Source organism: Pan troglodytes, chromosome 4 (assembly GCF_028858775.2).
Source record: "Pan troglodytes isolate AG18354 chromosome 4, NHGRI_mPanTro3-v2.0_pri, whole genome shotgun sequence".
Classification (NCBI taxonomy): domain Eukaryota; kingdom Metazoa; phylum Chordata; class Mammalia; order Primates; family Hominidae; genus Pan; species Pan troglodytes.
The window spans coordinates 18,295,295-18,319,064 of NC_072402.2; the positions used below are offsets into that span (position 1 = coordinate 18,295,295).

Consider the following 23,770-nt stretch of genomic DNA (forward strand, 5'->3'; position numbering starts at 1 on the left):
AATTGATGTAAACTTCTGAAACTCACTCACTGAGACACATCCACTTGACACTAGTGCCTTACAACCCTGGGGTTTCTTTGCTCCGACATTTAAGTTGTCTAATATGCAACTTCATAAAATATGTAATTTTTGCTGTCAATGTTTTCTTTATTGTTGTGAAATGTAAACTTTGAGATTCTGTGAGGCACACAGAATTCTTAAATGCCCCACACATTTCCTGCCCCTTGGAGACACACCCTACATCTGACCGTCCCTTGAGTGTGGGTGGAATCATGAATTGATGAGCCCACAAATCCCTGATTAGATTAGGGATACCCTGAACCAATGGACATTAAGTGCTGGGCCTGATCCAATCATCTGAGCTCTTTATAAGGAACTGAACCTCCCTAAGATCACAGAGATCTCCAGGCAGAGAGAAATTTTTCCCCACTGGAGAGTCCCCAGCGGTGGCTGTGCAGATCCAGAGATCCCCACAGCCCACACCTGAGTGACACCTCTAGGAGTGAGAATTTATTATGCATTGATCTAAAACTAATATACTCTCCATACACAAGTTTCTTCACATTGTGGAAGTCAGAAAAACCAGTGTGTATTTTTGTATGGGGGAGGGGGAGGCAGGGAGCTGTGCCTAGTTGTGGCTGAACTATGGCTCAGAAGAAACACAGTAGCTAAAATCTTTGAAAGGTTCTCATTGCAGATCCATAATCAAACCACCTTAGCTGGAACTTCTGCCTCTACAGCGCTGCCATGGACTAGATCTGCATCTAGCCCATGGTGACAGGCAGACAAACAGGTGTGTCTGCTGAGATGTTCACCATGCCCCGAGGTCTGAAGGGCAGCAACAAGGATGGAATCCCAGAGGACCTAGATGGGAACTTGGAAGAACCCAGGGATCAGGAAGGTGAGCTCAGGAGTCAGGACATCTTGGTTCTCAGAGCAGGTGACAAAGAAGCCTCAGCCTCAGCTCCTCCTGCAGCCAAAAAATGGAAAACAGATACCAAAGGAAAGAAGGAGAGGAAGCCCACCGTGGATGCAGAGGAGGCTCAGAGGATGACAACCCTGCTTTCTGCCACGTCTGAGGAGCAGCTGGCCCGCTACAAAGTGTGTCGCCGGTCAGCTTTCCCAAAAGCACGCATTGCGGGTCTGATGCAGTCTATCACTGGCAGATCGGTGTCTGAGAACGCGGCCATTGCCATGGCTGGAATAGCCAAGGTCTTGGTTGGAGAGGTGGTGCAAGAGGCCCTGGACATGTGTGAGATGGGGGAGAAATGCCCCCGCTGCATCCCAAGCATTTAAGGGAGGCTGTTCACAGGTTAAAGCCCAAGGGCCTCTTCCCCAATAGCAACTACAAAAAAAAAAATATGTTCTTTTAGGCCCAAGGCCAGAGGGAAAGGTCTGTTTGTGCAGGAATAAGTATTGCATTCGTCTTCCAATGACAGGACTGTGTTTGCTGGAGCTTCTGCATCTCAGTCCACCCTGGATTTACCCACGACTTTAATGTCTTTCTCAAACTCTGACATTGGCCTTCCCTAGATGAAGACAGTGGCTTGTTTCATAATCACTTCGACTCAATATTTGGGCTTCCTAGGGCATATAGAGGCATTTTTCTGGGTCTGCCTAGTTGGAAGAAGATGGGTACATGGGCCTTGAGTTTTTTGTGGGCAGGGAGATGCTTTCAGAGAGGGAAATCTCTTCCAGGGGACTTGTATGGTTTTATACTGAAGCCTGGAGTTGCTGTGTCTTAGCTTTTATGATTATGTCTGGTATCAATAAATGAAGCCTGCAGAGACTTTTCTCTTGTGTTCTTCTGCCCTGAAGGCTGTGTCTGAGCAGGAGCACTGCAATTGTTGTCCTTGTATGTATTTTAAATACTTTTATGGATTTTTTTGGGTCATCATTGAACTGTTTCCAACCTGAGGAAATAAAAACAAAATCACAAAGCATTATTTTCTCTTATTTGACTGTTCTCATAGGTATTCCTCCCTACTTTGCTTTATGTCAGCAAGTTGATTGTCTACATTATTGGAAATTAACATAGTATAGGAGAATCTTATAAGACTAGAGAGAGAGAAACAGATTCCAAAAACCACCTGTCTGTGAACACCCATTTGTAATGATCATCCACAGTTTAAAAGACACATATAGAGAGAGCCTATTGATCCTGCAGGTTTGCTTCACGTGGTAATATTACCAGTGCTTCTATAGGCACCCAAATTTAGTTTAAAACACTGTTACAGAGTATTCTTGATTTTATGCTTTCTAGAGGCAATCTGCTCATAGAATCGAACCTGAGTACAGCAACATAAAAAATAAATTATTGAGATATGGAACAAAGTAGGTTCATCAGGAGTTATAAAGTTATCCCATAGTCTCCTTGTACATACTCTACTTTACCTTTATTATGGCAAAGAAGACTTTTCCATCATAAAATAAAGACCTGAGATTTATTATCAAATCATTGTGAACATTCCCAGCACAACTCGCAGATATTGACGGTGCTAGTTCAGCCTGTTTACCTTTGCCCTGTGCCCCCTAAATCACAGAATATGAGCAAAAAGGATCTAAAACCCCTTCCAGTTCAGTTCTAATATTGAACAGAGAGTAACATCAATTATTTTTTCCTGAAGCCAAATAGACCCCCTCAAAACTGTTACTTTGTTTATTTTTAAACTTAGCTTTTGCTCTTAAAATGGTACTTATGGTACATAGAACCTATCTTTGATTGGGTGAGTATTACAGAAACTTTTAAACTTTAACAAGGATGGGGAAATTCTGTTTCACACCACCATATTTTGACATTACATAGCTTTCATTTTATTTTACCAACTTCCTTGTAAAGGCATATAACAAGTTAGACTACTGGGTCTAAGGGAGGGATATGGAGGGTACAGATTCTTGGAAGAACTCATGGAGTTGGGAGGGCTCTCTCAGAAATTAAAGTGCTTGAGCAACCAAAATAAGGAAGATCCAAGGGTCTCAATATCACCCAGGCTTTATACTGCTGTCAGCTCATTCCTTTTTCCATGGCACTGGGGAGTCTTGGAAGCTGTGTTCTGGCAGATGTGGCAGGCCTAGTGCTCTCTGAACACTAGAAGTAAAGAGAACCTTGCCCAAGCAACCTGAGGTGGGACAAAAATCTACAGATAGCAGTGAGAGTAGTGATTGGACACACAAGGTTAGAATGTTTTTCTGGCCCCCACGTAGAACTCAATGCTTTTCGTGGTCTGAGTAAAGCTGAACTGCTGAAGACAGAAACAAGATCCCATCAAGGTCTCAGAGGTCAGGTCAGTTCAGGAGCAGAAACACAGTGTTGTTTTTTCAAAGAGGAAAAATGGATTCGCTGAGAAGGTTCAGTGCCCCTACACATTCTAAATCTTCTCAATATGTAATATCATATAGCCACAGTTCTCAAGAAGAAAATTTGTAGAAAGTGATATCTTTCCAGGAAAAATCTTTGACAGCTTTCATGGCTGGTTGTATTACATGTTAATAACAATGTAAGTTTTCCTGGAGCTTCACTGCCATTATTAAAGTCTATCTCATAATGTGCATTTGGAGACTGCCTAGAAAAATGTGGCCTCTGGTTGGAACTGGTGAGGTAGTGAGGAGATGACTAACAAATGAAGGGACTGCACTTCACAGCTTCTTTCTCTTTCTTTCCTTTCTTTCTTTCCTTTTCTTTCTTTCTTTCTTTCTTTCTTTCTTTCTTTCTTTCTTTCTTTCTTTCCTTTCTTCTGTCTTTCCTTCTTTCTTTCCTTCCTTTTTCCCTTCCCTTCCCCTCCCCTTCCCTCCCCTCCCCCTTCCTCTCACCTCCCCCTCCCTTCCTCTCCCCTCCCCCTCCCTTCCCCTCCCCTCCCCTTCCCTTCCTTCCCTCCTTTCTTTTTCTTTTTCTTTTTTTTTTTGATGGAGACTTGCTCGGTTGCCCAGGCTGGCATACAGTAGCATGATCTTGGTTCACTGCAACCTCTGCCTTCCAGGTTCAAACAATTCTCCTGCCTCAGCCTCCAGAGTAGCTGGGATTACAGTCATGTGCCACCACACTGGTTAATTTTTGTATTTTTAGTAGAGATGGAGTTTCACCATGTTGGCTAAGCTGGTCTTGAACCCCTGACTTCAAGAGATCCACCCGCCTCGCCTCTCAAAGTGCTGGGATTACAGGTGTGACCCACCGCATATGGCCTACAACTTCACAGTTATTTTCAATAATTTAGGATCACTCTGGAATAACCTTAACATCCGCCCTGCCTGCCTTTGCCCCAGAAAAGTACTTAGTCTGTGCCCAAATAAAGTTTAAACAATCTAGCTGCACTGTTTCCAAGTGTGTAGTATCTAGGGTCTGGTCTTCAAAAGTACAACTAAACAAACTGTTGTACCCCAATTAGACAAGTTTAAATAATAATTTGATGGTGTTATGTTTTCTATGAAGAAGGATACAAAGTAGAGTGGTAACTTTCATATATGGCGGAGAAGGGGGCCATGCTCTCACAAAATGAATGGAGTCAGATCTTTGTAAGAGTTTAATAACTATCATGAATATTGGAGAGACACATCATATAATTTCGAGTTAGTGCCGAGTATAGGAATATCTAGCAGTCTATTTTATAAGAAAATATTTTCTTTTATATGAACCTATTAATGAGATAGATGAAGTTTTTTTGTTTTTAATTCATTTTTCTTAGGCATATATTCAAGGGAGCATACTAGTGTTTGGTAAAACGAGATGATTCTGCATCAGGTTTTTGTTTTTAAAGATGAAAGAGCTAAAAATCCTTGTTTTGTCACAGCAATGCCATCCAGTTATTCAAATTTTTTGAGATCGTAATTCAAAAATTACATTGTGATTTAGCTTCAGATTTTTTTTTTTGTAATGACCTTTGAATTGACAACTCATTAAAATCTTCTGTAGTTTGGATAAAAACAAAACATTTGAAATCATCTAAATTGAAAAAATCGTGTTTGTCAAAATCTACCTCCTACTCCCTCACCTACCATGCCATGTTCAACTCTTGTACTTGAAAAGCATTGAAAAATTTAAGTTCTGTTAATTTCAATCCACTTTCACCAAAGTAATATTTTTTGTGAGAAAGCCATAATCTCATCAATAATGCCTTTAAAAAAATTCAACAGAAAATATGAACTAGTAACTGATCTTGATAAGAAAATAAAACCCAGAAAAAGCAAAGTCCTAAGGCAGAGCAACTTCTGTCTTCAATGTGAAATCACCATAGTCTCTTGGAAGTGGTTTCTCTTTCAAAGCAGTTTGCTGTCCAGAGGGTGCAAAAGGCCCATACAAGTTTATTCTTCCAAATAGGAGGATGTAGAAAAAACTCAGATGTCAGAAACGATCCAAATATTTAGTCAAAGTGATTATGAAATAGGTTGCCTCCTTCATCCAGGTGTGGCCAATTTAAGAGTTTGAGGAAGATATTAAAATTGTGGGTAAATTCAGGGTAGATTGAGACACTGAAGCTCTGGCACACAAAGTCTTCTGTCATAGGGAACATGGAACAAGTACGTTTCCCCCCAGGATTTCTTTTCTGGCCTTGAGTCTAAAATCACATGATTTTTTGGTACTTGTTAAAAATGTGGCCCTCTGTAATCCCAGTACTTTGGGAGGCCGAGGTAGGCAGATCACGAGGTCAGGAGATCGAGACCATCTTGGCCAACATGGTGAAACCCCGTCTTTACTAAAAGTACAAAAATTAGCTGTGCATGGTGGCGCGTGGCTGTAGTCCCAGCTACTCGGGAGGCTGAGGCAGGAGAATCGCTTGAACCAGGGAGTCAGAGATTGCAGTGAGTCGAGATCGCGCCACTGCACTCCAGCCTGGCGACAGAGCGAGAGTCCATCCCAAAAAAAGAAAAAAATTGGTTGAGCATGGTGGCTCACGCCTGTAATCCCAGCACTTTGGGAAGACAAGGTGGGTAGATCTCGAGGTCAGGAGATCGAGATCATCTTGGCTAACATGGTGAAACCCTGTCTCTACTAAAAATACAAAAATTAGCTGTGCATGGTGGCGGGCGCCTGTAGTCCCAGCTACTCAGGAGCCTGAGGCAGGAGAATGGCGTGAACCCGGGAGGCGGAGCTTGCAGTGAGCTGAGATCGCGCCACTGCACTCCAGCCTGGGAGACAGTGAGACTCCATCTCCAAAAAATAAAATAAAATAACATAATAAAAAAAGTAATAATAATAATAATAATAAGTGGCCCTTAAACTTGAACTTGCAGACAGCCTGCCTCAAATGGTTGGGCTGCAGCGGGGGCGTGTCTCCCCACGTCTCATACACTTCCAAGGCCTCTCCTACTACCTCCCCTACTAAGACCTGGGTCACTTCAGTCATGGCCATGGATGCGACCATATTCTAGGACGCTGAACTGCCAGAGATGGACGGTATCAGACTTCTAAAGGCTGCCTCTTTCCCTTTCCTACCCACGAACACACCCACACTGCCTCCCATAATGTGAAGTGACTTGTGGATACAGTCTATTCGTATTTTAGAAAGTGGAGTTGAATGTGTGTTCATAGCGAACTAGTAGAAACAGCCCACGACACAGGGAACATTGCAAACACAGAGGTGCATACAGGAAAAGTCGAAGTGTGGATCTCATCTACTGATCAAGTTAAACAAACATCACTGAGTTGCCATCAGGAAGAGATTTATTTGGTTTGAAGTAGTCTAAACACAGGCATAGTCCAGTGAAAATGAACAGGTTTCTTGAAAATTGATGTAGAGCTGAAGTGCTGAAACTCGCTCACTGAAACATTCCCACCTGACACTAGTGCCTTATGACCCTCAAGGTAGATTAGACATTAACAAACAAAAGCACACAGAAACACCACCAAGACCTGATTTCTGCCTGTTTCCACTCCCAATCCTATGCTTAGCTACCTTCGGGCTCTTAAGGACCCTCTCTGCGGAGGCGGCGGGCCAGCTGCATGTCTCGGGGCATAATTGTGACGCGCCTGGCATGGATGGCACACAGGTTGGTGTCTTCAAAGAGCTGCACCAGGTAGGCCTCGCTGGCCTCCTGCAGGGCGCCAATGGCCGCACTCTGGAAGCGCAGGTCCGGGCTGATGGCCTGGGCGATCTCGCGCACCAGGCGCTGGAAGGGCAGCTTGCGCAGGAGCAGCTGCGTGGACTTCTGGTACTTTCTGATTTCCCGCAGCGCCAGGGTGCCAGGCTTGTAGCGGTGAGGCTTCTTGATCCCTCCTGTAGGCGGCGCCCTTTTTCCAGCGGCTTTGGTGGCCAGGGGCTTCCTGGGGGCCTGCCAGGCGGTGGCTTTGCGGGCGGTCTGCTTGGTGCGCGCCATGTCGCGGGGCCTTAGCCTCTCCCCTGTCCTTGGGCTGAGCCTGGCCGGCTGCAGGCGGTGCTGGCGTCAGAGAGCGAGGGCAGTGGTGCTGTGGACAGGATTCAGAGAGCCTGTGAGTTGAGATCCATGCGCATGACTCTCCCACACACTTAGCCCCTGCCAACCCAGCCCCACACTTACCAGCTCTCAGGTCTGTGGGTCGGAGGCCACGCTGCTTAGTCTTCCCGGAGGGTCCTGGGTTTCCTTGGTCTACAAAGCAGCAGCCAGGAATCTCCCTCGCAGGCAGTCTCTTTCTGACTGGAGATCTCTGTGGTCTCAGTAAAACCCTGCCTCTTATAAGGAGCTCAGATGATTGGATTAGACCCACCCAGCTCCCTTCCATTGTACTTCCTGCTTCACTAGATCCTCAACCTAATCAGGGCTGTGAAAACCCAATCAAGTCCCCGGGTTCTGCACACGCCCAATGGAGAACGAACCTTCTGGAGTGCGCCTTGTGGGAGGGATGGTAGGTGGGTGGGTCACCTAAAGTTCTAGGTGTGAAAGAGAGTCTGAAAGTCTACATTTCTCCATCATCATGGAAATATTGACAGTGAAAAATTTTTTTTAATAAAGTCGAAAGTTAGCCAACTTGCACATCTGCTTCAAAACACCAATGCATGAGATCATGAGATTTTATCAGTTCCTTTGAGAATGAAGTGTTCCGGGAGCGGGGTGGGCGGGGGGCTATGGAAATTTGAAAAATTTGAAATGGTCACTTCTCTGTCAGGGATTCTCCTCTGACATTTTCTCCCCAAAAGTGACACTCGTGAAAATCTCGTAGCCTCCAGCAGGTTTGGCTCCGGATAAGCCAAAGCTTTCCTGAGAAAAGAATCACGTGACTGTCGCTGGTGCTCCCCCTCAGCCCCCTCAAGCTCCTTTTCCCCTATGAAGGTGGAAGGGACACCTGAGCTGAGCTATCCTGCCGTTGCCCATGATGGGAATGCCACGAGGTCCTGAGAAGCCAGCTTTGACCTCACTGACCTGCTGACCCGAGGTCACAGCAGAGCTAAGAAAACATTGAATATATTTTGTTATTTCAATATTTGTAGGGGTACCTGTGGTTTCAGGTTCCATGGATAAATTGTGTAGTTGTGAATTCTATTCAAATATACTGCTAAAAGACTTTAGTGATACCTATAGTAGAAATTAGTGCCCAATTCAATGTAGGTATGGCACACAGAACAATAGTTTCCATGTTATCAGTACTTACAAAATAAGTTCGTATTAGTGTTTTAAGATTCGAGCTTATTATTATTATTATTTTGTTGTTAAATTTTTAAAAATGTGTTTCAATAGCTCTAGGAGTACAAGTTGTCTTTCGTTCCGTAGATGAATTGTATAGTGCTGAAGTCTGGGATTTTAGTGCACTTATCACTCAGTTTACATTTTACTCAACAGGCAGTTTCTTCCTCCATCACCCTCCTCTCACCTTCCCCACTTCTGAGTCTCTAATGTTTAGTATACTACACTGCATGCTTTTGTGGACCCATAGCTTAGCTTTCACTTCTAGGTGAGATGGTGCACTATTTGCTTGTAGATTGCTGAGTTACTTTACGGAGAATAATGGCCTCCAGTTCCATCCAAGTTGCTGAAATGACATAGTTTCATTCCTGTTTATGGCTGAGTAGCAGTCCATGGTGTATATGTTCCTGTTTTCTTTTTGTTTGTTTTCTTTTGTTTTATTATTATTTCAATAGTTTTTGGGGAGCAGGTGGTGCTTGGTTACACGGATAAGTGATTTAATGGTGATTTCTGAAATTTTGGTGTGCCCATCACCTGAGCAGTGTACACTGTACCCAATGTGTAGTCTTTTATTCCTCACCCCTTTCCACCCTTCCATCTAAGTTCCACAAGGTCCACTGTAACATTCTTATGTTTTTGTGTTGTCATAGCTTAGCTCCTGTTTATAAGTGAGAACATATGATGTTTGATTTTCCATTCTTGAGTTACTTCACTTAAAGTAATGGTCTCCAATTCCATCCAGGCTGCTGGGAATACCATTATTTCTTTCCTATTTTTGGCTGAGTTGTATTCAGTGGTATATCTATACACACACACACACACATCTATATAACATTTATATATATATATATAACATTTTCTGTATCAACCCGATGATGGGCATTGGTTGTTTTTTTTTTTTTTTTTTTTTTTTTTGAGATGTAGTCTCACTCTGTCACCCAGGCTGGAGTGCAGTGGCACGATCTTGGCTCACTGCAAGCTCCACCTCCCGGGTTCACGCCATTCTCCTGCCTCAGCCTCCCTAATAGCTGGGACTACAGGTGCCTGCCACCACGCCTGGCTAATTTTTTGTATTTTTAGTAGAGGCAGGGTTTCACCATGTTAGCCAGGATGGTCTCGATCTCCTGACTTCATGATCCACCCACCTCGGCCTCCCAAAGTGCTGGGATTACAGGTGTGAGCCACTGTGCCCAGCCTGGTTTCATATTTTTGCAATTGTGAATTGTGCTGCTATAAACACGTGTGTGCAAGAGTTTTTTTCATATAATGACTTATTTTTCTCTGGGCAGATACCCAGTAGTGGGATTGGTGGATCAAATGATAGACCTCCTTTTAGTCCTTTAAGGAATCTCCACCCTGTTTTCCATAGTGGTTGTGCTAGTTTACATTCCTATCAGCAGTGAAAAAGTGTCCCTCACCTCATCCACCATAACATCTACTATTTTTTGATTTTTTTAATTATGGCGTTCTTGCAGGCGTAAGGTGGCATTGCATTGTGGTTTTGATTTACATTTCCGTGATCATTATTGAACATTTTTTTCATATGTTTGGTGGCCATTTGTATATCTTCTTTTGAAAATTGCCTGTTTATGTTTTAGCCCACTTTTTGATGGGATTGTTTGTTCTTTTCCTTGAGGCTTTGTTTTAGTTCCTTGTAGATTCTGAATATTAGTCCTTTGTAAGATACACAGTATGTGAATATTTTCTCCCACTCTATAGGTTGTTTACTCTGCTGATTCTTACTAAGTTTTTTTGCTGTGCAGAAACTTTTTAGTTTAATTAAGTCCTATCTATTTATATTTGTTTTTCTTGCATTTGCTTTTGGGTTCTTCTTGGTCATGAACTCTTTGCCTAAGCTAATGTCTAGAAGAGTTTTTCTGATGTTATCTTCTAGAATTTTTATGGTTTCAGGTCTTAGATTTAAAGTCTTTCATCCATCTTGAGTTGATTTTTGTATAAGGTGAGAGTTGAGGATCTGCTTTCATCCTTCTATATGAGGCTTGCCAATTATCCTGGCACTATTTGTTGAATAGGGTGTCCTTTCGCTCCTTTATGTTTTTGTTTGCTTTGTCGAAGATCAGTTGGCTGTAAGTATTTGGCTTTATTTCTGGATTATCTATTTTGTTTCATTGGTCTATATGCCTATTTTTATACCAGTAGCATGCTGTTTTGGTAACTATAGCCTTGTAGTATAATTTGAAGTTGGGTAATGTGATGCCTCTATATTCCTTCTTTGTGCTCAGCCTTACTTTGTCTATGCAGGCTCTTTTATACCTCCATATAAATTTTAGAACAGTTTTTTTCTAGTTCTGCGAAGAATGATAATGGAATATTGATGGAAATTGCATTGAATTTGTAGATTGCTTTTGGCAGTATGGTCATTTTTACAATATTGATTCTACCCCTCCATAAGCATGGGATGATTTTATGTTTGTTTCATCTATGATTTCTTTCAGCAGTATTTTGCACTTTTCCTTGTAGAGGTCTTTCACATCCTTGGATAGGTATATTCCTAAGTATTTTACTTTATTTTTTGCAGCTATTATAAAAGGGGCTGAGTTCTTGATTTGATTCTCAGCTTGGTCACTGTTGGTTTATAGCAGTGCTATTGATTTGTATACACTGATTTTGTATCCTTAAACTTTGCTGAATTCATTTAACAGATCTAGGAGCTTTCTACATGAGTCTTTAGATTTTCTAGGTATACAATCATACCATTGGAGACAGTGACAGTTTAACTTCCTCTTTAACAATTTGGATGCCCTTTATTTCTTTCTCTTGTCTGATTACTCTGGCTAAGACTTCCAGTACTATGTTGAATAGGAGTGGTGAGAAAGGGCAAACTTGTCTTGTGCCAGTTTACACAGGAAGTGCTTCCAGCCCTTGACCATTCAGTATGATATTGGCTGTGGATTTATCATACACGGCTCTTATTATTTTGAGGTATGTTCCTTTGATACCTAGTTTATTGAGAGTTTTTAACATGAAGTGATGTTGAATTTTATGAAAGGCCTTTTCTACATCTATTGAGATAATCACGTGGTTTTTGTCTTTAGTTCTGTTTACGTGATGAATCACATTTATTGATTTGTATATGTTGAACAAACCTTGCATCACAGGGATGAAGCCTACTTGATTGTGGTGGATAAGCTTTTTGATATGCTGCTGGATTTGGTTTGCCAGCATTTTGTTGAAGAATTTTGCATCAATGTTCATCAAGGATATTAGCCTGAAGTTTTCTTTTTTTGTTGTATCTCTGCCAGGTTTTGGTATCAGAATGATGCTGGCCTAATATTTTGGAATAGTTTCTGTAGGAATGGTGCCAGCTCCCTTTTTTTTTTTTTTACTTCTGGTAGAACTCAACTGTGAATCCTCTGGTCCTGGGCCTTTTTTTGGTTGGTAGGCTATTAATTACTGCTTCAATTTTAGAACTTATTGGTCTATTTGAGGATTTGATTTCTTTCTGGATCAGTCTTGGTAGGGTATACGTGTCCAGGAATTTATCTATTTCTTCTAATTTTCTAGTTTATGTGCATGGAGGTGTTGTTTATAGTCTCTGATGGTTGTGTGTATTTCTGTGGGGTTAGTGGTGATATCCCCCGTATTTCTGATTTTGTGTGTGTGTGTGTGTTTTTTTTTTTTTTTGAGACGGAGTCTGTATCACCATACTGGAGTGCAGTGGCGCTATCTCGGCTCACTGCAACCTCCACCTCCCGGGTTCCAGCGATTCTCCTGCCTCAGCCTCCCGAGTAGCTGGGACTACAGGTGCACGTCGCCATGCCCAGCTAATTTTTGTATTTTTAGTAGAGACAGAGTTTCACCATTTTGGATCAGGATGGTCTTGATCTCTTGACCTTGTGATCCACCCGCCTCGGCCTCCCAAAGTGCTGGGATTACAGGCGTGAGCCACTGCACCCAGCCTGATTGTGTTTATTTTAATCTTCTCTTTTTCTTCTTTATTAGCCTAGCTAGAAGTTTATCTATTTTATTAATTTTTTCAAAACACCTGCTACTGAATTCATTGATTTTTTGAAGGGTTTTTTTGTGTCTCTATCTCCTTCAGTTCAGCTGTGATCTTGGTTATTTACTATCTTCTGTTAGCTTTGGCATTTGTTTGCTCCTGTCCTCTAGATCTTTAGTTGTGATGTTAGGTTTTTAACAAGTCCTTTCTAACTTTTTGATGTGGGTGTTTAGTGCAACAAATTTCCCTCTAACCCTGCTTTAGCTGCATCCCAGAGATTCTGGTACATTTTTATCTTCATTCTCATTAGTTTCAAAGAACTTCTTGATTTCTGCCTTAATTGCGTTATTTACCCAAAAGTCATTCCAGTGCGGGTTGTTCAGTTTCCACGTAGTTGTACGGTTTTGAGTGAATTTCTTAATTTTGAGTTCTAATTTGATTGTGCTGTGGTCCAAGAGACTGTTATAATTTCAGTTCTTTTGCATTTGGTGAAAAGTGTTTTACTTCCAATTATGTGATTAATTTTAGAGTAACTGCTGTGTGGTGATGAGAAGAACGTATATTCTATTGTTTTTGGGTGGAGAGTTTTGTTGATATCTATGAGGTCCATTTGATCCAGAGCTGAGTTCAGGTCCTGAATATCTGTTAATTTTCTGTCTTGATGATCTGTCTAATATTGTCAGTGGGGTGTTAAAGTCTCTCATTATTATTGTGTGGGAGTCTAAGTCCGCATTGTTTTATCATTATTCTTAGCTTCTTTCCATTGGGTTACAACATGATCTTTTAGGTCAGCGAAGTTTATTTTTATCCACATCCTGTAATTTTTTTATTTTTAAATTAAAAAAATTTTTTTTATTATACTTTATGTTCTAGGGTACATGTGCACATTGTGCAGGTTAGTTACATATGTATACATGTGCCATGCTGGTGCACTGCACCCACTAACTCGTCATCTAGCATTAGGTATATCTCCCAGTGCTATCCCTCCCCCCTCCCCCCACCCCACAACAGTCCCCAGAGTGTGATATTCCCCTTCCTGTGTCCATGTGATCTCATTGTTCAATTCCCACCTATGAGTGAGAATATGCAGTGTTTGGTTTTCTGTTCTTATGATAGTTTACTGGGAATGATGTTTTCCAATTTCATCCATGTCCCTACAAAGGACATGATGGCAAATTTTAGCCATCTCAGTCTCAGCCAATTTCTGAGCCCTTGGTGGAGAGGTGTTGTGGTCATTTGGAGGAAAAGGGGCACTCTGGGTTTTTGAGTTTTCAGGGTTTTTTTGTGCTAATTCTTTCTTTTCTTTTTTTTTTTTTAAGAATAAAAAGAAGCAACATGAATTTCTTTTTTTTTTTCAGAATTGAAACTGATGAATATCAACATCACTTAGTAAAGTTCAGGAGAAAAAAATCAAGTTAGATATGCAAAAATGTGATATGAATGTGATAGAAGATGTTATTCTCTGAAGCTTAATTTCATCTGAAAGAAATGTAAGAGAAAATAAAAAGCATTGTCAAATTCTTTCTTATCTTTGTGGGTTTATCTAGCTTTAAGCTTTGAGGTTGCTGACCTTTAGATGGGGGTTTTGGTTTTGTTGTGGTTGTTTGCTGTTTGATTTTTTTTTTTTTTAAACACTCTGGCCACTCTTCTGTAGGGCTGCTGCAGTTTGCTGGGTGTCTGCTCCGGATTGTAGTCACCTGGGTTTTTCCCATACTTGGAATTATCACCCTTGAAAACTGCAAAACAGCACAGATGGCATCTTGCTTCTTCCTCTGGAAACTTTGTCCCAGGAGGGTACTAAACTTGTTACTGGCTTGAATGTATATGTAGGAGGTGGCTGGTTACACTGCTTGGGAAAATCTCATGCAGTTGAGGGGAATAGGATCAGGGACATACTTAAGCAATCTAACTGCTTTTTGGTGGAGCAGCTGTGCTGTATTGGGGATCCCTTCAGCCCCTGATCCATTAAGGCTCTCCAAGGCCCACAGGCTGGACCAGCTGAGATGCCTGAACAGTCATGGTGGCAGCAGGCCCTACTTCATGGGCACTTAGACTCAGGGAGAAATTAGAACTCTGTCAGCTGTAGAACAGAGGCAGGTATGGCTGGAGGCCCTGGCTGGGAGGACCCACCCCACAAGGAGCAGTGGATTGAGGTCCTGCTTAAAGAAGCAGTCTGGCCACATTCTGGGAAAGCAGCTGTGCTGTGCTGGGGGTACTCTACCTCATCCCGACCATTTGGACTCTCCAAAGCCCACAGACCGAAACAGCCGAGTTGACCAAACAGCATAGATAGCAGCTTGGCCCTTTCCTGGGGTCTCTGTCCTGTCTCAGGCAGGCTCCACCTTGTTTCTTGTGGCTGGCTAGAATTCCAAGCCAGTGGATCCTATCTTGTGAGTTGCCATGTAAGTGGGGCCTGCAGATTGAAGCTGCTCAGCCCCCAGGATTTAGCCCCCTTCCTAGGGTTATGCACAGACCTTCTGCCTTGCCTGAGCTGCAGATGCCCTTGCCAGGGATCCCGAGGCCAGAATATGTAAAGCTCCTGGGTCTCTGTACATGTTCGAGCAGCTGCTCTGTGGAGACTCCACACAGCTGTGTGCATCAGATCCAAGGCGCTGGAGACACGGGCCTATAAGGGGACCTCCTGATCCACAGATTGCAAAGATCCACGGGAGAAGTGTGGTTTCCCGGGGGCACGCAATCACTCACTGCTTCCCTCCACCGGGGGTGCGGGTTCCCTTGGCTCTGTGTTGCTCCAGGGTGGACCGTTTCTCCACCCTGTTTTTCTTTTTCTTTTTCTTTCCTATTTTTGGCTGAGTTGTATTCAGTGGTGTATATACATATATATAAACATTTTCTTTATCGACCCGATTGATGGGCATTGGCTGGTTTCTTTCTTTCTTTTTTTTTTTGGGACGGAGTCTCCCTCTGTCGCCCAGGCTGGAGTGCAGTGGCGCAATCTCGGCTCACTGCAAGCTCCGCCTCCCAGGTTCACGCCATTCTCCTGCCTCAGCCTTCCGAGTAGCTGGGACTACAGGCGCCCGTCACCACGCCCGGCTAATTTTTTCTATTTTTTAGTAGAGATGGGGCTTCATCGTGTTAGCAAGGATGGTCTCGATCTCCTGACCTCGTGATCCGCCCGCCTCGGCCTCCCAAAGTGCTGGGATTAGAGGCGTGGGCCACCGCGCCCGGCCCATCCTGCTTTTCTTCATTCTCCATGGCTCAGGTTGTTTTCCTACATAGTCTCAATGTGAGTACGTGGATATTTCAGTTAAAGGTGCTGCATTCACTCGCCTCTCTTCCTCTCTGTGAGTGCCACAGACCAAAGCTGCTTCCGATTGGCCATCTTGGGGCCCACTCGTCAGTTGATGGGCACTTAGGTTGATTTTATATCTTTGCAATTGTGAATTGTGCTGTGATAAAAATATGTGTGCAGGTTTCTTTGATATAATGACTTCTTTTTTTTAGGTGTGTACCCAGTAGTGGGATTGCTGGATGGAATGGTAGATCTACTTTGAGTTCCTTGTGAAATCTCTACACTGTTTTCTGCAGAGGTTGTACTAATTTACATTCCACCAGCAATGCCTAAACGTTTCCTTTTCACCACATTTACGCCAACACCTGCTGTTCTTTGACTATTGAATAATGGCCATTCTCGCTGGGGTAAGGTGGGTGAGAAACTCAGCTGTTTTTCATTGTGGCTTTAATTTGCATTTCCCTGATAATTAGAGATGTGAAGCATTTTCCCCTGTTTATTAGTTATTTGTGTGTCTTCTTTTGAGAAACGTCTATGCATGTTGTTTGCTCACTTTTTAATGGGATTATTTGTGTTTTCTTTGATTTGTTTCAATTTCTTGTAGATTCTGGATCTATCAGTCCTTTGCCAGAGGCATAATTTGCAAATAGTTTCTCCCATTCTGTAGGTTGTTTGTTTACTCTGATGATTTATTTTGCTTTGGAGAAGCTTTTTCTTTTCATTAGCTCCCACTGATTTATTTTTGCTTTTTTTGAATTTGCTTTTGGGGTCTTTGTTATAAGTTCTTTGCCTAGGCCAATGTCTAGAAGAGTTTTCCTGGTTTTCTTCTAGAGTTTTTATTGTTTCAGGACCTAGATTTAAGTCTTGAAGTCACCTTAAGTAAATTTTTGTGTATGATGAAAGATAGGGATCCAGTTTCCTTCTTCTGTGTGTGGCTATTCAATGTTCCCATCACCATTTATTCAATAGGGTGTTATTTCCCCAGTCGATGTTTCTGTATGCTTTGTCAAAATCAGTTGGCTTTATTTTTGTTTTCTCTATTTTGTTTCATTGGTCTGTGGATCTACTTTTATGCCAATACCACATTGTTTGGCATAGCCTTTTGGGATACTTTGAAGTCCGGTAATGTGATGCCTCCATATTTATTCCTTTTCCTTAGGATGGCTTGGCTATCCTAGCTGTTTTTGGTTCCATATGAATTTTAGAATTTTTTTTTTTCTAACTCTGCATAAAATGACATTGTTTTTTGGGAAGAAATTGCATCGAATCTGTAGTTTGCTTTGGGCTGCATGGTTTTTTTTTTTTTTTTTTTAAACAATACTGTTTTTTCTAATCCACGGGCATGGAAAGTATTTCTGCTCATTTGTACCATCTATTACTTCTTTCAGCAGTGCCTTGTAGTTCTCCTTGTTGGGATCTTTCACTTTCTTTCTAAAGTATATTCCCATATACATATGTAGCTACTGTAAGAGGGATTGAGGTTTTGATTTAATTCTCATCTTGGTTGTTGTTGGTGTATAGCATGCTATTAATTTGTGTGCATGACTTTTGTAACCTGAGATTTCACTGAATTTACCTATAAGGTCTGGCTGTCTTTTGTAGGAGTGTTTAAGGTTTGCTGTGTATACCATCAGATCACCAGGCAACAGAGATAGTCTGAGTTGCTCTTTTCCAATGTTAATACCTTTTATTTCTTCCTCTTGCCTGATGGCTCTAGCTAAGAATTTTGTGCTCAATTTATAGAAAAGTTTTAGTTTTATGCAAAATCGGGCAAAAATTAGAGAGTTCCCCTATATCCTTTCCCCCACATAGGCATAGCCTCCCTCCGGTATCAACTCTCTATCCCAGATTGTATGTGAGTTACAATCATTGAACCCACATTGACCTATTATTATCACTCAAAGTCTGTAGCTTACATTAGGGTTCACTATGTTTTTGTTGTACATTCTATGGGTTTGGACAGATGCATCATGACAGGCATCCGCAACCATAGTGTCCTATGAAATAGTTTCACTTCTCTAAAAATCTTTTGTCTCTAGCTTCTCTATTCCTTCTTTCAACACCAACCCCTTCCAACCATGGATCTCTGTATTTATTTATTGGTAAATCTTGTCTACTGACATTTCATATTGTATATACTTGTTAGGTACAACATGATGTATTATATACATTTTACAATGTCAAAATCTAGCTAATTTTTACATAGTTATTGTAGTTTTGTCAAGAACACTTCACATTCACTCTTAGCATTTTTCAAGAGCACGGTATATTGTTAGGTGGAGTCACCACGCTGTAAAATAGATCTCTTGAACTTATTCCTCCCACGTGACTGAAATTTTGTATAGTTTGACTGTCTCCTCAAATACCCCACCCCTGCCACCCCAACCCATGGTAACTACCATGCTACTGTCTACTTCTATAAGATCAACTTTTTTAGATTCTACGTAAGATTGAGGTCAAGTAGTATTTGTCTTTCTATGCCTTGCGTATTTCACATAGCATAACTTAGCATAAGGATCTCCAGGTTCATCTATGTGTCCTTATTTTTTTAGGCTATTCCATAAGTAGCCTTAAAATATAAGAACACATAGATGAACCTGGAGATGTATTTTGTTGTGTATACATATCACATCTTCTTTATCCAATCATCTTTTTTTGGACACTTATGTTGATTTTATATCTTAGCTATTGTAAATACTGCTGCAATAGACATGAGCATACAGATAGCTCTTCAGTATACTAATTTTATTTCCTCTGGATATATATTTAGCAGTGTGGCATTGGTGGAACATATCGTAGCTCTATTTTTAGTTTTTGGAGGAACTGCCATACTAGTTTCTGTAGTGGTTGTACTAATTTGCATTCTCACCAACAGGGCAAGCGGTTTCCCTTTTCTTCGCATCTTCATCTACAATTGTTATCTCTTGACATTTTCATAACAGTTATTCTAATGGGTGTGATGTAATATTTTATTTTGGTTGTAGTTTGCATTTCTGTGATGGTTAGTGATGTGGAGCATTTTTCCATACACCCACTGGCCATACCTTTCTGTCTTTTTTTTAATAAATGTCTCTTTAGGTCTTTTGGTTATTTTTATTTTGGATTTTTGTTTTCTTCCTATTGAGTTGTTTGAGTTTCTTAGGTATTTTGGAAATTTATTCCTATCAGATATATGGTGTGCAAATATTTTGTTCCATTCTGCTGATTTCCTCTTCACTCTGATGATTGTTTCCTTTATTGTGCAGAAACTTGTTAGATGTAATTCCTTTTGTCTACTTTGCTTTCGTTGTCTGTGTTTTTGGGTTATATCTAAAAGATCACTGGCCTAACCAGCGTTGGGGATGTTTTTCCCTACGTTTCTTGTAGTAGGGTCATAGTTGAGGGTCCTGCTCTGAAGTTTGAAAGAGATTTTAGTGTATTTTTGTATATGCTAAGAGAAAACGGTGTAATTTGATTATTTTGCATGTGGATATCTAGTTTTCCTGTCACCATTGATTGAAAAGACAGTCATTTCTCCATTGTTGTTGTCACCTTTGTGTAAACTCCGTAGGCCGTACATGTCTGGATTGACTTCTGTGGCCTCTATTCTGTTCCAGTGGTCTAAGTGTCTGTTTTTAAGCCAGTGTTATTCTGCTTGGGTTACTATCATTTTATAGAATACTTTGAAGTGAGGAAAGCACAGATCTTTTTATTTTCTCCGCAGTTTGCCCTGTGACCTCACTACTCAGACAAATGTCAAAAGAGATGTTGATTTTTCACTTTTTTTTTGAGACAGAGTTTCACTCTTGTTGCCCAGGCTGGAGTGCAATGGTGCGATCTTGGCTCACCGCAACCTCCACCTCCTAGGTTCAAGCGATTCTCCTACCTCAGCCTCTCGAGTAGCTGGGATTATAGGCATGCGTCACCATGCCCGGCTAATTTTTGTATTTTTTTTTTTTTTTTTTTTTTTTTTTAGTAGAGATGGGGTTTCTCCATGTTGGCCAGGCTGGTCTTGAACTTCCGACCTCAGGTGATTTGCCTGCCTCAGCCTCCCAAAGTGCTGGGATTACCGGCATGAACCAGCATGCCTGGCCAATTTTGCACTTTTTAAATTTTATGCTTGTTGTTAGGGCAGAGTGATGACGACTAAGCTCCATCCACGCCACCGTGAACACTGGAAGTTCATTTGATTTTTTATTATACATTTGTTCCCATTTCTCTTATATTCAGAGTATTTGATGAATTATATGTCAGTGTAATTAGAAAGAGTGTTTTATTTTAATGAAAATATTTAATGCTTAAATCTTATAATCATAGGAATTTTCTCTTTAATTTTTGCATTTTAACACCATAATATAACATTAAAATATGTGAGAATTCTTATGTACTATAAAATTACATGTCAGATGTATTTTTCTTTCTCAGAAGGACAACAGAGAGATCAGTATATTACCTTAGCTATAAAAATAGTTTACAGTAAAACCGATTCTTCAGAGCTGAAGGCATGGAAATGAGTGCAGAGACTAGACAGTGTTTCTAGGGTCTGTTTTCTCTCTGAAGTTTTCCATGCAGCTTCTAGAATACTTTACCATTTTAATATTATCAAAGAGCCCTCCCTGACATAAAACAATCTTGGTAGCAATGTGAGTAAAGTCATTTTAGACAACAATTTGGTGTGTAATTTTAATTTCATTCTTGCAAAAGTCAGAAAATAGTTCAGTGGATGACAAATGAAAATTCAATTTTCATTCATTCAAATCAATTCCAGTCTCTTGGTCAGGACACAGCCTTCTGGATAGACTACCATAAGGAAATAGTTTCTGGAGGCTTCACCTGTTGAAATCAAGCAACAAGCATAAAAGCTAAGACATTGCAACTCCAGGCTTCAGTATGAAAACACATAAGTCTCTTGAAAGCGTTTTTCTCTCTGAAAGTAGCTTCCTGTCCCCAGGATGCTTTGGACTCACACAACTTTTTTCTTCCAGGTAGAAAGAAACAGAAAAATGTGTCTATATGCCCTTAGAAGCACAAATATTTAGTCAAAGCAATTATGAAAGAAGCTGCTGCCTTCATCTACATGAGATCAATGACACAGTTGGAGAAAGACTTTAAAATCATGGGTCAATTCAGCCTAGACTAAAACACAGAAGGTGCAGGGCACAGGCAGTCCTGTCATAGAAACAGTGGATTCAGTTCTTTGTCCTTTAAGAACAGGCCTTTCTATCTAGACTGGGGCCCAGAAGAAGATAGTTATTTTGTACTAGGTGTTGAGGAAGTGGCCCTTGGGTTTTCATCTGCGAACAGCCTCCTTCTAATGCTTGGGCTGCAGCGGGGCGTCTGATTCCCCATCTCACACACACCCAGGGCTGCTTCTACCACCTCCCTGAATAAGACCCCGGTCATTCCAGCCATGTGCATGGCCATGACCATGTTCTAGAACGCTGACCTACCAGTGACAGACTGCATTAGAAACTTCTAATAAGTGTCTCTCTCTTTCCTACCCATAAACAGACCCACGTTGGCTGTTCTGCCTCCTGTAACGTGTACCCTTTCAGCTACCATGCCACGTTCAACTATTGTACTTGATAAGTATTGGAAACTGAAGGTACTGATAATTTCAATACAGTTTCACCAAAGTAGTATTTCTTGTGAGAAAGCCATAATCTCATCAGTAATGCCTTTCTAGAAGATCCAACAGGAAAGATGAACTAGCAACTCATCCTGACAAGAAAGTAAAACTCAGGAAAAATCCTAAGGCAGAGCAGCTTCGGGCTTCAGCGTGAAACTATCATAGTCTGGGCGCGGTGGCTCACGCCTATAGTCCCTTCTCTTTGGGAAGCGAAAGTGGGGCAGATCACCTGAAGTCAGCAGTTCAAGACCAGCCTGGCCAAAATGGTGAAACCTCGTCTCTACTTGAAAAGATACAAAAATTTGCCTGGCGTCGTAGCGCGCACATTTAGTCCCAGCCGCTCTGGAGGCTGAGGCGGGAGAATCCGTTGAGCCTAGGATGCCGAGGCTGCAGTGGGCTGAGAGCAGGCCGCTGTAATCCAGCCTGGGGGACAGAGCGAGACTCTGTCTCAGAAATAAACAAATAAACCAAACTAAACTAAGATAAAATGACGTAAAATAAAATTGAAATAATATTTTCACGTTTCCCTCACCCAGCCCATTTTGTTTTCAGAGTATTTGATAAACCGCTTGTTTCCCCGTGCGTTAGAGAGTTTTTTTCTCAGACATCGAAGTTTTCTAATGCTCAACTTCGTAAAATGTCTCATTTTTTACTGTAGATAGTTTCTTTATTGTTGTGAAATGTGAACTTTGCGATTCTGTGAAGGAGACTGAATTCTGAAATGCCCCCTGCATTTCCCGCCCCTCAGAGACTCGCCCTGTGTCTGCCCCTCCCTTGGGTGTGGGCGGAAGCATGAATTGATGTGCCGGCCCAACTTCCTGATTAGATTAGGGCTGTCCTGAACCAATGGCTGCTAAGGGCTGGGTCTAATTCAGTCATCTGAGCCCTTTGTAAGGGACGACTGAACCCCCCTGTGATTACGCTCCCCTGTGGGAGATTCCCCAGCACTGGCTGTGCACACCCAGGGAGCCTCACAGCCGAGACCTGGGCAACACGGGTAGGAGCTGAGAGCCTCCTCACGGCAGCCGGCAGAACCAACAAGTGGGCCTGGGGCTCACAACCCTAAGGCATTGTTGAATTCTGCCACCAACTCGAATCGGATCGAAGCCAGACCCTTCTCGGGTGGAGGCGACGACCACACAGCCAGACCCATCCTGGAGGTCCCTCGTGTGACTCTGAGCAGGAGGCGGTCACTTGGCCTAGCAGAACTTCTGACCTGTGAGCTGGTGTTTGTTTTAAGTATCCCAAATTGGTGAGAATTCGTTCTGCATTGACCTAAAACTAACATACTCTCCTTCCACAAGTTTCTTCACATTGTGGAAGTGAGAAAATTCAGTGTGTGTGTGTTTGTGTGTGGGAAGGGGAGGCCGGGAGCCGTGTCCGGTTACGGCGAAACTGGCTCAGCAGAAGCACAGCAGCTAAAATCTTTGAAAGGTTCTCATCGCAGATCCAGAATCAAACCACCCCAGCCGGAACTTCTGCCTGTACAGCTGCTGTCACGGAGCAGGCTTGAATCTCACCCATGGAGACCGGCAGGCAAACAGGTGTGTCTGCTGAGATGCTCGCCATGCCCCGAGGTCTGAAGGGCAGCAAGAAGGATGGAATCCCTGAGGAGCTAGATGGGAACTCGGAAGAACCCAGGGATCAGGAAGGTGAGCTCAGGAGTGAGGATGTCATGGACCTCCCAGAAGGTGACAATGAGGCCTCAGCCTCAGCTCCTCCTGCAGCCAAAAGACGGAAAACACATACGAAAGGCAAGAAGGAGAGGAAGCCCACCGTGGATGCAGAGGAGGCTCAGAGGATGACAACCCTGCTGTCTGCCATGTCTGAGGAGCAGCTGTCCCGCTACGAAGTGTGTCGCCGGTCAGCTTTCCCGAGAGCACGCATTGCGGGTCTGATGCGGGCTATCACTGGCAGTTCGGTGTCTGAGAACGCGGCCATTGCCATGGCTGGAATAGCCAAGGTCTTTGTCGGAGAGGTGGTGGAAGAGGCCCTGGACGTGTGTGAGATGTGGGGAGAGACGCCCCCGCTGCAGCCCAAGCATTTAAGGGAGGCCGTTCGCAGGTTAAAGCCCAGGGGCCTCTTCCCCAACAGCAACTGCAAAAGAATCATGTTCTAGGCCCGAGGCCAGAGGGCAGGGTCTGTTTGTGCAGGAAGAAGTACCGCGTTCATCTTCCAATGACAGGAGTGTGTGTGCTGGAGCTCCTGCATCTCAGTCCCACCTGGATTTACCCACGATCTCAGTGTCTTAAAATGTGCAGTTGCCCTTACCTGGATGAAGACAGCAGATCGTTTCATAGGAGCCTTGGCTAAATCTTTGGGCATTTTAATGGGATGTGGAGGCGTTTTTCTATGTCTT

At 42.4% G+C, this 23,770-nt stretch overlaps 3 protein-coding genes across 3 annotated transcripts; 2 read left to right on the plus strand and 1 right to left on the minus strand.

Moving 5' to 3' along the window:
- Positions 1 to 771: 771 nt before the first annotated feature.
- LOC129144130 (TATA-box binding protein associated factor 11 like protein 2-like) lies at positions 772 to 1,296 on the plus strand. The gene has a single exon (XM_054685355.1). It carries the CDS (start codon positions 772 to 774, stop codon positions 1,294 to 1,296), a length of 525 nt encoding a protein of 174 aa, XP_054541330.1.
- A 5,341-nt stretch (positions 1,297 to 6,637) lies between these two features.
- On the minus strand, positions 6,638 to 7,616 carry LOC129143931 (histone H3.Y). The gene is made up of 2 exons (XM_054684190.2): positions 7,489 to 7,616; positions 6,638 to 7,396 (listed from the first exon to the last, which is right to left on the minus strand). Exon 2 carries the CDS (start codon positions 7,306 to 7,308, stop codon positions 6,898 to 6,900), a length of 411 nt encoding a protein of 136 aa, XP_054540165.1. The 5' UTR covers positions 7,309 to 7,396; positions 7,489 to 7,616; the 3' UTR covers positions 6,638 to 6,897.
- LOC129144149 (TATA-box-binding protein-associated factor 11-like protein 5) lies at positions 7,307 to 23,621 on the plus strand. The gene is made up of 2 exons (XM_054685370.2): positions 7,307 to 7,420; positions 23,174 to 23,621. The coding sequence occupies exons 1-2, from the start codon at positions 7,307 to 7,309 to the stop codon at positions 23,528 to 23,530; spliced, it is 471 nt and encodes a 156-aa protein (XP_054541345.2). The 3' UTR covers positions 23,531 to 23,621.
- Positions 23,622 to 23,770: the final 149 nt, after the last annotated feature.

Coding starts and splice junctions, on each gene's coding strand:
- LOC129144130 (XM_054685355.1), top strand. CDS start 772: ATGGTGACAGGCAGACAAACAGGTGTGTCTGCTGAGATGTTCACCATG.
- LOC129144149 (XM_054685370.2), top strand. CDS start 7,307: ATGTCGCGGGGCCTTAGCCTCTCCCCTGTCCTTGGGCTGAGCCTGGCC. Junction 7,421..23,173: donor GGACAGGATTCAGAGAGCCT/GTGAGTTGAGAT, acceptor AAAGGCAAGAAG/GAGAGGAAGCCCACCGTGGA.
- LOC129143931 (XM_054684190.2), bottom strand. CDS start 7,308: ATGGCGCGCACCAAGCAGACCGCCCGCAAAGCCACCGCCTGGCAGGCC.